General features: G+C 38.9%; 1 protein-coding gene across 14 annotated transcripts in view; it reads left to right on the top strand.

The window, feature by feature from the left end:
- Positions 1 to 12,692, top strand: part of ARPP21 (cAMP regulated phosphoprotein 21) — a 424,506-nt gene that overhangs the window by 374,641 nt on the left and 37,173 nt on the right. For all 14 annotated transcript variants that reach the window (XM_074312647.2, XM_074312643.2, XM_074312653.2 and 11 more), the window contains one exon: positions 1,712 to 1,841. In XM_074312647.2, the coding sequence (XP_074168748.2) occupies positions 1,712 to 1,841 (130 nt within the window). The remainder of the gene's footprint in view (positions 1 to 1,711; positions 1,842 to 12,692) is intronic.

Here is a 12,692-nt window from a genome sequence, read left to right as displayed (position 1 = left end):
TTCCAATAAAGGAACAAAATGCGATTCTTCCTAAAAGTCCTACAAATATAACGCTAATGAACAAATTAGATAGTACTTGTTCTTACTGTTAATATTGAGAAACACCTGCTGTATAGAATGACAGTCATCTTTAATAGCATCATGATTTGCTGGAGCATAACTAGAACTTGTTCTTACTCCAGAATCATTTTGGTTTTTATTGTTATAAATTGCCTGACAAAGAAAGGGAGAACCAGTAAGATCAAATAACTGTGAACAATACATATAATAAATTAGTTAATTGCAACAGACTGACCTGTATTGGTTTCAGACTCATTCAGCTGTTTACCCTTGAACATCCATATTGTATGGCTGTTCCGATATTCCGATAGTCAGAATTGTATTTCATCATCATTCCATGGGATTGCAATGCCACAGATCCATACAGGCCACGTTACCTGTCTTGGACCTACTTTATCCTGAGGCCGGAAAACAGGCTACGTATGTTTCAATAGCAAGATTGAAACTGAAGAGTGTTTCCTATTTGACATGAGCAAATCAGAAAATAAAATAGCCATACAAATCACAGTTCTCAAACAGGTGACTCGTAGTTTTATTCTATGAATGCACTACTTGTAGGCTGCGTCCTGGTGTGCCTCTGTTTACACTTTAAAGAAGATGACAGAAGAAAAGTCAGAGGCCTAGAAATAAAGAATGTTTAAGATTAGTGAGAGAATAGCCTGAATATAAGTGACCTGAAGCAGGCAATGAAGTCTGTCCAGATCAGGAGCTATTTGATTTGAATCTTACTGGAAGTAATTAGAATATGTACAGCCATTCTCAGTCATCACACAGGAACAGGAGGTGACGTAGACAATATTTTAGCGTATTTCCCTTTTTTAGGTTGAACATAAATTTCTTGGATCCTGCCTGTGTGCCAATCACGCTGCAAAGTGCTTTGATAGACGTTACCATATTTCCTAATTTTATTCTTTGCTTCTTTTAGGCAACAGATCAGCGGTTTTCATGTCTCACCTGTGTTTGCACCAGAAAAACAATTCCAGTTAGACACGATATTTAAAACCACCATCGTTTTTGTTTGTTTGTTTGTTTGTTTGTTGATGACTATTTCATTCACTCGTTTCATTTCAAAAACACAAAATTCAGTGTTTTAAAATAACCACCATTGTATTGCTCATGACTAGGTCAGCAGTTTGAGCAGGACTGGGTGTGGATGGGCCATCTCTGCCCCATATTGTACTGGCGGGGACAGTTTGACTGGGGCTGGAACATCCACGAGGGCCTCACACATGCCTGGAATGTTGCTGTAGCCTGCAGAGTGGGGCTCCTTTATTCTCCACCATAGCCTCTTCCTCCAGCAAGATTCCCTGGACTTCTTTTCCTGGTGGCTGGGCTCTCGTCCTGCAAAAGTGCAAGCTGCAAGCCTCCTTAAGGATCAGGCTTGCAAGTCTTAGAAGTCCTCATTTCTGCCTGCCTCGTGGCGTTGGTCAAAGCCAGTCACAGAGCCAGCTCCGATTCAAGAGCTTAGGGAATAGATGTCACCTCTTCATGGGAGGAGGAGCGTGAACACACCCATAGGCCTGGAGGAAGATTTGGGCAGTTATGTTTCCAATCTACTCCAATCATATTATGTCATAAGATGACAATATGTTTTAAAAAGTTACTTAATGCACAGTTGTCACTCCCTGCTGTTTCTCCCTTTCTTCCGCAGATGCCCATATATTATTACCCATCTGGTCAGTACCCTACCTCAACCACGCAGCAGTACCGGCCCATGGCCTCTATGCAGTACAGTGCAGCTCAGCGGGGTCAGCCGATGCCACACACAGCACAACACGCAGGTACCTGGAGTCTGTCTCCCATTTTCTCTTCTAACCCAGTTGTCTTTGCATGTAAATCTCTCCGCTGTCCTCTCTGGGTGAGTATTCAAGCGTGGCAATTTAAACCAGCTCATTTCCCTTACCCAGAGAAGATAATGGCGCATTTGATTAACTCTGTGCAGAGAGGTAACAGGTACAAGAAGGTGAAGCCCCCGTCACTCCAGCATCCCAGGCATGCATGCTAAACACGGTGTCTGTGAATTATTGTTGCATCCTCTTTCTTAGTTTATTCTGAAGCAGAGAGCCAACCCTATCCCTATCTTCCTAGTTCATACTTTTTTTTTCCTTCAACTTAAAGAGAATTCTATCCCTGGTGCCTAAGGCTAGGGGATCACATTAGGTTGTTTCTAATAACCTCCTACAAAGCCCTGTCTGTAGAAGAAGGTCACTGACATTGCAGCCTGTGTCCCGGTGGCACTCTGACTCCATGGCTCACTTTCTCGAGGGCCACACGTCTGCAGCCCAGAGCTCGGCAGCCACTGTGCAGTGGGAAGGGGGGCCGATGCACTGTACGAGAGTGAGTAGCAGGTCTCACAGTGAACCGGTCTCTTTCCCTACTGTGTCACACTCCTAATGGGACGCCGGTACCCAGAGGGCCACAGCAAACCAGCAGGGCTCACTGATGCGTGCTAGGGACAGGTCTCTGTCCTTCCTGCCGACCACACTGCAGGGAAAACTGCTAACTGGCACCCCGAAGACCGTCAGACGGGGGGACCCAACCTTCCTTCAGTAAGTAGGTCCTGGTAGGGCCTGTGTTCCCACTACCGCTCATCAATGCCTTGTCATCTATCTGCAGTGAATTCATGGATGTGTGTGTATAATATGTACAGATATAAGTGTGTGATGGATACAGAAGATGTACCATTGTTAGAAGCTATGACAAAAAGCACAATCCTTGCCAACGGTTAATACCAATAAGAATACTAATGTTGACACTGCTAGAATTTTGTCAGATTGGAAAAATAATGGAATTCCTTTGTATTTGTGGATAGCTGTCTGTTCTTTCGTTCACTGCATGGCCTACAGTCTAGGCGAGAAGAATGAGAGAAACGTTTGGGAGGCAACCCGACGTTGGCTTGTTTCCACACCATATTAGTTTGAGAAAGAAGATAGTTTGACCTCTGAATTGACTTTACGCTTTTACAGTAATAAGAACACAAAAGGGTTTCAAATTACTAGTGTGTTGTTGTTTTTTTTGACAAAAGCGTTTGGTAATATTTTCTCTGACTGTTAGAAAATGTCATTATCTCTATTATTTGGTGGTAACTGTGCTATGCATTTAGATATATGCTATGGTAATGTGTTGTTTGCATTCTGCCCTGTCTTATTTTCTTCTGCCAATGTTTATCAAAGAATTAATTTATAGCCTTCTAGCTGTTGGTCCAGAAGTGATAACAAAGTTTTCCTTTTGGTTTCAAATGCCTTTAGAAGAAGAAAGATGCAGATATCTACTGATAATATAGTTTAAATTTAGTTTAGTGTCATTGTTTGACAGATTTCTAAAGAGATATTGCAGTCTTGCATTAGAGTATAGTTCATATACGGTAATGTGGTTACAAACATGCCGGAACCCACTAACCCTGTAAACTCTGGGTCTCTTGGAGGGGCTGAGAACATTGAATGAATGTGTTAAATGGGCAGAAGAATTAGATTAGGAACAGGCTTTGGGTTTCCCATTGATTCTTCTCTACTAACTTCACTTATGAGTGTCAACACAAGGAAGAGTACATGTGACATGTTTTACTCCTTTGAAAAACATCCTGGGATAATTTAGAGGTGCAGAAACACCCCCTCTCTATCTCAGAGAGATCTAACAGGCCTCAACTACATTCCGTGGAAACTGGTGGCTTTGACTGGCCCTATGCTTCTGCCTCACCACGGAAATGCCACCCTCGAGATGAGATAATGACATTGCAATTAGAAGAATGCATTCTAAAGCAATATCATGCTCAAAATAGAAGCAAGTGCTTCAAGTGGTAAGGAAGTGAGTGGCCACTAATGTGGTTTGTGGGAAGAAAAGAGAAATGATACATGAACAATATTTTCTCCAGAAGTCAAACATCAGGATATGCATGTGGACTGAGACTTTTGAGCTCCTAGTTTTTGACAACCACAGGTGATATCAGACCTCAAATCCAATGCAGTTTCCACTGCAGTGTTGAATTTACTGAATGTTTGGAAAGGCAGATCATGTCCCCTGACCTCACTGAGAATAATCTCTGCTAATAAAACTCAGGTAACCCAGCTCATGCAATGTCTCTATAACAATGCATGGAGGCTCTTGGCCCTACAGTTGGCAGGCATTTTGCTGGGTTTAGTGATACAAACAGGGACTTTCAAAAGGGACATGGTGTAATTATTTGGGGGAGCAACTCTTTGTCAGTGGACCATCTCATAGAGGAGAGAACCTCTTTGGATAACTGTAAAAGCCATATAGTCTAGAGGACCTTGAAAATAGTTCCTCTCTAAGATGACCTTTGGACCATTGTTCACATGTCACCACCCCACAGTGCTGCCTTGCCTCGCTCTTCCTCCTGTTTCCTGTAGTCTTGCGTCCTGGATCTGACCCTCTCCCTTCTTCAGCTGGTACTGACACCAGACTGTATCACCGTAAACTCAGCTATCCCAGGATTAAGCATTATAATGGGGCAAAATTATGTCAGCTATAGCCATCTGAGATTTTAATCCCAATTTGCTTCTTGGCACTGTTCTTAATCTTTATTTAATCGCAATTGAAAAGTGTCTCTTTCTTCTCCCTTCTTGGCAGCATTGAAATCTCTGTAAATTACTATATCTTTCCTAGGTCTTAAAATTATACACAGTGGATTTTTAGAAAGTGAATTGGATATTCTACAATTGACTAACTAGGACACTTGAGTTACATTGAGGCCCAGTAAGGGGCATAGTCTTCCTCCTGGTGATTTTGTACTCTTTACCCTACTAATGGGTGATAAAAGTACTAAGCAGGTGGCAGAAGAAGCATGTGCTGGTGAGATTATAAATAAAGGCCATTATTTTAAGAAACTTTGGAAAAATTGAATAGTAGCTTTGCACAGCGGTATTTGAATTTTGTAGCTACATATGTGAGGAAAATAAAAACCTTTAGTATAGAAATGTCTCTAATGGAAAAAAATTGTTTATTGTCAATTTGACATTATTGGGTTCCCCCAACGGGGGGGGGGGGGGCAATGTTCTTTATAAGGCAATTGTTGATAATCCAGCGCTACATAGAAAGGCAGTTAACAGGTTACAGCCAAAAAACTATGGTGTTCAAATCATTCTTGCTTTGAGAGACTTGAAAATGAGAGTGTCTTACTTGAGAATAGATTTTCCTCAGTGATCAGATATTGATATGAGGTGCTGATGAACACACTTTTCAGTCCTTAATGTTTAGGTTTATTTTAATAGTCAATTCTCGTATCACTTTTAGTTAATACCTATGTCATTATGGTTTTACTCTTGATTAATAACATCTTTAAGACCACAAAAATGTTAGCCATAATTATATCCACCATGAGTTCAAGGTCGCTTATGGACTAGTTGCTAAGTATTTACAAACATTGCATTGTTTAATCCCCACCACAAATTTGCAAGGGAAATACTAGCTACTAGGACTCCTGTTGTACAGACAGGAAAACTGTTACTCAGAGAGGTGAAATAAATCACTTTGGGTCCCACAGTTGATCCAGTTGGGAGGAGCAGCCAGGTTTCATGTTTTTAAGCCTGAGTATTAATTAACCATTTTATGGTAACAGCATAAACACAGTTACTGGTTTTGCCTTTATTGGCTGGCATGGATAATCACATAGAAACTAGCATTTTGGAACTAAACCAGTGTGCCCATGTTACAGAGGCAGATAACTAATTTATTCAACTGCATAAGTTGGCTTAATAGCAAAACACATCGGGAACCCTGGACTTTTGCTTCCTGACCCACCATGGGCTTCCATATTATTTTGCAGAGCAAGTCATTAACAAATGGCACAGAGCAGCTGAGATATGGATGTACAGGTTACACACTGGAAAAGGATTTAAAAAAAAAAATTCCTATTTGATGGTGTCTCCAACTCCAAATGCCCTTTTCAGTTTGACTTAAAAAGACATATATGTCGCTTCATTCTTGGCTCTCCAAAGTCTTGGACATGTCCTAAATTCAACAAAAATGAATTGGGAGGTATCCCTTCCTCTTCTATATTTTGGAAGAAATTGTGTAAATTTGGTGCTTTTTTCTTGTAATGTTTGATCGAATTTTCTAGTGAAACCATTTGGGCCTGGAGATTTTCAGAAGCATTATTTTTTACTTTTTATTTTAATATAATTTCTGGAGCTTTTTAATTGTGAATTCAATTCATTATGGACTGTTCAGATTATCTATTTCATCTTTGCTGAGTTTTGGTAGTTGGTGGTCATTGAGGAATTGCTTGTTTAATTTGTGAGTAAAAGGCTGTTAATAGTATTACTTTATTATCCTTTTAACAGCTGCAGGAGATGTTGTGATGTCCTATTTCAGTTTTGAAACTGGTGGTTTTTAAATTCTCTCTATTTTTGCCTGTCTTGCTAAATTGACCAGTTTTATTGGTCTTTTCAAAGAACTAGCTCTTTGTTTTTCTCATTGTTTAATTATATCACTTCTGCCCTTATGTTTATTATTTTCATCCTGCTCACTTTGGTTTTATTTTGCTCTGCTTTTTGTAGTCTCTTGAGTAGGAAGTTAAAGGATTGATTGGAAAACTTTTCTTATTTCTAGCGTGAGCACTTAGCGCTATAGGTTGCCTTCTCGGCTCTGCTTTAGCTGTGTCACTCACATTTTTGATAGGCTGTATTTTCATTTTCATTCATTCATATCTACTGTTAATGCTTTTGAGTCTTCTTTGACCGATGGATTATCTAGAGGTGTATTGTTTCATGCCAAGTGTTCGGAGATTTTCCTGTTGTATTTCTGTTATTAATCTCTGACTGATTCCATATTAGTCAGAGAACATACTCTACATGATTTCAATTCTTATAAAATTGTTGAGGTTGGTTTTATCGCCCAGGACATTGTCTGTCTTGGTGAATGTTCCATAAGCTCTTGAAAAAGCTAGGTATTCTGCTGTTGTTGGGTGGAATGTGTGTACATGTCAGTGAAATCCTGATAGTTTATTTTGTTGTTCAGATCTTCTATATTTTTGCTGATTTCCTATTTACTAGTTTTATCAGTTGCTAAGAGGTAGGTATTTATGACCACAATTATAAGACTTCCTAAAGTCCTGAAATGAATCTCAAGGCAAAGGTTGCCCCCAGTACTCCCAAAGAGCCGGGATGGCGGAGAGACTTTGAATTTCGTTACAGCATGCTATTATTTGATTCCTTCCCAAGTAAATAAGAAATGTTGCATTCCCTAAAAGAAGTTGGAAACATTCCATAGAAACAGTCTAGAAGATAAAGGCCCTCTGTCCATATATAGCATATATATAGCTGTTCCTATAAGCGGCTGCCTGTATCTCTCCCCTACCAGACTTTCAATACTGTTGCTTAATGCCAGTAATATTACTTTAGGTTTAGGTAGAAAAGTAATGTAGATAAGTGTTTAACCAGGCAGTCCAACAGTTCTGTTTTCCTGATAGATTAAAAGATTCCATATTCTTGAATGTCATAAAAATACGACAATGGGAAGATGAAATGGCTGCAGAGTAGTGCAAGAAGTGGGGAGATCACAAAACTGGAGTGAACCTTAAATTAGATTAACTTAATAACTGCAATAAATCATTTGGTGTGGATTCTGAAAACGGTGGAAATGCATCCCACCTCTGCATTTTACAATCCTTTTTCTCACCCCTACTCCCAGTTATCTGCTGAATGATTCCTTTTGGATAAAAACCAGTTTCACAGAGCATTTTCATGAAAATGTTTTACTTTTCAAATTGTAGTTCAGAAGGAAACCACGGAAAGGAAATCTTTCAAAAATGCATCATATTGTAAAATATCACACAGCTTTTGTGAAGCTTCTTTAAACTTTTTACTTTACTTTTAGTCTGTTACTCTCCATCTCTGTGTTAAGTAAACGATGCTCCAACTGCTTTGCAAGAGTAGAGTTGGAATCTCTTGCAGGAGACAATAGTGGAGGTCTTTGGAAGTTTTTGAGCTTCTTTCCTCACTCTTCACCTTTATTTAACGGAAACTTCCCTTGGACTTTGTCTTATACTTGGCTCAACAGCCATCATGAGATATGAATAGTATAAATAGAAATGGAGTTTAAACACTCAGTTTTGCTAAATAAGGAAATTGAAGGTCAGCCTCCTGCCTCATGTGGAATCTCTCTTGTCAGAGCCAGAAAGGAGGCTTGTACTACTTCACTATTTACAGATTTAGTAACAGATGCAGATTTCAGAAACTCAGCTGGCTTACTCAGGCTGACAAAGTCTAACTTGGGAGATTTTGCCCTTGATTATGTGACCTCAGTCCCATCTAACACATGCAGGGTTGTAAGGAGAGCACACAAGCAGTCATGAAAATAATACCCAGAGAACTTGGAGATATGTTATCACCCCTCCCCATTCATGAGAGAGAAATCAGAATTTCCCCACCCCTCAGAGTATCATCTTCCCCTGCCCTGAAAGAAAACATGGAAATAAGCCTTACAACAGACCTCCTGTTTTCCAGCTAATCACAGAGAAGAATGATGGATGCAGATAAAGAAGGTTGCAATTAATTTAAAATATATGTACATAAAAGCCATACAGAAGAGTAGTGAGGGAAGAGGAAACCAGGTCAGGGAACTTTGCTCCTGTTTGTTTTATTTTGCTAACTGATAATGGTCTAACAGCATAATCCAGGAATCCGCCTGAGACACTCTAACCTTTAGAATATAGATTGCATTGATTCAAACTTCAATTCTACATATCCAAAAAGCCATTTGTGTGTAGGGAGTTCTTCAGCGAACAATTATAAAGTTAGAGAGGGTCAGCATGTCAGAAATGCAAGCTCTGTAACAAGCCATTAGATTTTTCTGGTCCTCTGTGGAACAAAAATCCAAAATACCTCTATGTCATTAGGTAGAGCAATTCAATTCCCTCTAGCCCCTTCACCACGTAAATCAACTCTAGGCCTCTGAAGATTCCTAACAAGAGCTTGTAAATGCCTCACATGGTGTGGTAGTTGGGGGAGGCCTACTGTGGCCAATGCTCCTCAAACTTTACGGTATATAAATACCACCCAGGATCCTCTACAGATGCATATTTTGATGCAGTAGTTCTGGAATGAATCCTGAGATTCTGCATTAGTAGCGTGCTCACAGGTGATGCTCATGGGGTCTACCATCTTGAGAGCCATGTAATAGACAGTACATGTTCAACCACGCTGGCCTGTGTATAAGTCATTGCAAAGGGAAAAGACATATCCAAATTTACTCTTTTATTTGACATTCTTTTTTATGTCAGGCACAAATCTAACACTTCATAGTCAGCATACATGATCTTATGAATTATAGCCAGTAAGTATTTAGTATTAATTCATTAACATTTACAAATCCAAATTTTGAGTTAGAAAATAAGTACAGCATGATTCTACTACATAGCAGGTGCTCATAAGCATTGAGAGAAAGAATAATACCTGTGCCTATTTTCATGTTACCTTGTACAGGGAGCATGCATGTATATGTCCATGTACATGTGCGTGTGCGAGAGAGAGAAAAGTTTAAAAGGCTACATAGAAAACTCTCAGCCACCCAATTCAAACATTATTTAGAACAAAGCTGTAGGTAAATGTTATGAAATGAAGTAGAAAGGCAGCCTACCAAACCAATCCACATCAACAAATGAATACACACATTTTTCAAAGTTCAAACAGCCAAGGAATATGTCACAGAAACTTTGGGCCACTTTCAGGGGTACAGTATGTTTGGATTTGTGTATGCTTAGCAAGTTGCGAATGTTGATGAATTTAAAGTAATAATGCTCTCATCAAAACTCATTTCAGCTGACTAGGTTTGAAAGTGTTCAGATGGCAGGGAATGATTAGGTCCTAGAAATCTCATATCACCCTTTGTTCACAGCGGCCATTTCCTTCATCATTTTCTTTCCTTCTGAATGCGTAGTAATGGAATGGACTTGGTTACATCTCTGGTAGGAAGGTATAATTATATGTGACACGCATATATTTGTAATAGACCAAAGCCACAGTTCCTTTCCTGATAGGTCTGCATAGAATTTCGATAAATAAGAACATGTTTAGCTTTTTGTTTTTCTTTCAAGAATAATATTTCTGTTGGAATAAGCATGTTGTTTATATTAGCAGCTCCTGGTAAGAAAGAAGACGATTGTCTCTTTAATGTTCTGAAACACATTTGGGATGGGGCAAAATGTACCTTAATGGAGTCTATAAATTTGTTTAACCAGAGCAATTGAGTAAAGTTGACAGTGAATTCTGTGTTTTTAGCTTCAGTCATTAAGCAATCAGTGTCAGTGTAATTGAGAGGGGTTTTATCTTAAGAAACCTTTTCTCTTTCTTTGTTCTTATGATATTCCTCACCTTGAATCCCCCACCCCCACCCCCACCGTCAGGTGGGCTGGAGATGAGGAGAAAGAATACCAGCGCTAAAGAAAGAATTTGGAATATACCACTGTAACCAATAAGATACATTAATTTTATAGTGGGGTTTTCGCTTTTTATCTTAAGTTGCCTTTCCCAAATTCAATGTTTTAGAAAAGACTTATTTGTCGAATTGTTCTTCATATAATTTCCCTACATTTTAATAGTCAAAACCCCTAATATTTTATATGTGTGTATATATATATATATATATATATATATATATATATACATACATACATAGATATGTGTATATATATATTTATTTAATTTGAGGAAAATACACTATCAATAATCACTCAGAAACAAGGCAAAAATTGTTACACTTGACAGCTCTGAGGAAGCAATTTATACTATAGGTGTCTGCATTATTATGTTACTAAAAGCAGAGGGGGTGAATTAGCTAAGAGTTACATGAGGATTTAATTGTCTATTTTCTGTTAACATCAGTGGAAGTCACATGGATAAGTCCTTGCAGAACATGCTGTTCTGAAAATATTAGTCTAGAAAAGGTTTCTATGGCAATGTTCATGTGTTTCTTTCATTAATTGGCCTAATTATCCCATTTACAGAAATGGGAATGAGAAGTATTAAGATGAGATGATGAGAAAGGTTAACCTTATTGGGAGCAATAATTGCTATTTTTAGGCCAGAAAAATCTTACAAGTTCCCAAAACAGTATAGACGGCAAGGTTCCCTCTCCCCTAGGAAGTTATCATGAAAGGGATTTATTTAACACATTTGTAAGACTTGCTTTTGATGTATCTTTTGGTGTTTACATATCCATTTGTTATGCAGTTAAGCACTACTGGTTTGGGTAGCATTTCTGCTTTTCTGTAAAGATAGGAAGTAAGACAGATGCAGCAATATTTCTGTAACGGTAATATGCAATGGAAAGTGGAAAACAGTAGCTTTAAAAAAAAGAAAGAAAGAAAGAATGGAAGGAAGGAAGGAAGGAAGGAAGGAAGGAAGGAAGGGTTGGATAAGAGATGGTAAGGAGAGAAAGGTGGTGAGATAAGCATACAAATTCTGTTTTTTCAAAACTCTGACATTCCTATGCAGTTTTCCTAAATAAGAGAATCTGAATGCTTTAGAAAAATCTAAGGAACCCAAAACTACTTATTCCAAGCTCGCAGGTTTACCTCTTGATTTAACTGAACTAAATTAAGAAAGGTTAAGATTATTTTTTATTTTGTTTTCTCCCTTTTCCTCCTCCTTTTATTTCTTGTTAATTTATTTTCAACAATTTCTGCAGTCACGTGTCACTTAGCTCTATGAATTACCCCATTTTCAGTCCCATCTTTCTTTGGAAGCACTTTCTTCTTTTTTTTTTTTTAATTCCTCATGGTCTCTTCATTTCTGTGTTCCAACTTTGAATGGACAGCAATGTGCAAATCACTGAATGTAAAGGACACTACCTCAGAAGTAAGTAGCCCTGAAATGTGCTGCTCTTTAAAATTATTTCTTCTTCCCACTGTCTTCAGATGGGGCTGTGTCCTATAAATTCAGCCAAACCAATCAGCATGGGTGCTCGGTGCTCACTCTGTCCTAGCTTACCCCTTTCCCAGACCATCAACATAAGAACAAAATTTTAATCTCTCCCTTCCAGCTCTGAAATGCCACGGGCCCTTCTGTCCTAATGAGTGGCACATGAACACTGCAGTTCTGGAGCCAAGCAACAATGACTACAACCCAGGAAGGCTACAGGATTGTGTGTGCCAAGTAGAGTTAGTATAATTATAAAAGACACACAGTGACTCACAGACCTTTAGAGCTGATGGGCGTCTCATGCCTACAAGTAAGGTCACTAATTGATTCAGTTGTTACAGCACGTTTCCATGGCAGAAGCATTTTTGCACATCTGTCCCTTGGAAGATCATGTTAGCAACATGCAAAAGCTTTCACACTTATGCTCTTGTCCAAATTCCTGAAGCCTTGCCAGGCCACCCTTTTTGGTTTCATCCAGGTACTATTCAGAGTTGTCACCTTACCTTCCTTGACTGCAGTAAAGATTTTGATGCCCTTCCAGGACTGCCACCAATCCCTAATTGCCTGATGACGTCTTCTCCTTATTCCCACATCATTTCCTTGAAGGTATCTAGAGACTCATTAAAATTGCATTTTTGATGTTCTCCCAGATGCTCTTAATCTGTTGTTTTGGGGGTTTTTTTGGGTTTTTTCTGGTGTTTTTTTTCAGTAGGTCCAGCACCATTGCAATTTTTATGAGCCATTCTGGGTCATAAC

This window comes from Rhinolophus sinicus, chromosome 5 (genome assembly GCF_057876585.1).
Source record: "Rhinolophus sinicus isolate RSI-liver-muscle chromosome 5, RSI-T2T, whole genome shotgun sequence".
In the NCBI taxonomy this organism is placed as follows: domain Eukaryota; kingdom Metazoa; phylum Chordata; class Mammalia; order Chiroptera; family Rhinolophidae; genus Rhinolophus; species Rhinolophus sinicus.
Note: the sequence above shows the minus strand (reverse complement) of the source record. Positions and strands in the feature narration are given on the sequence as shown.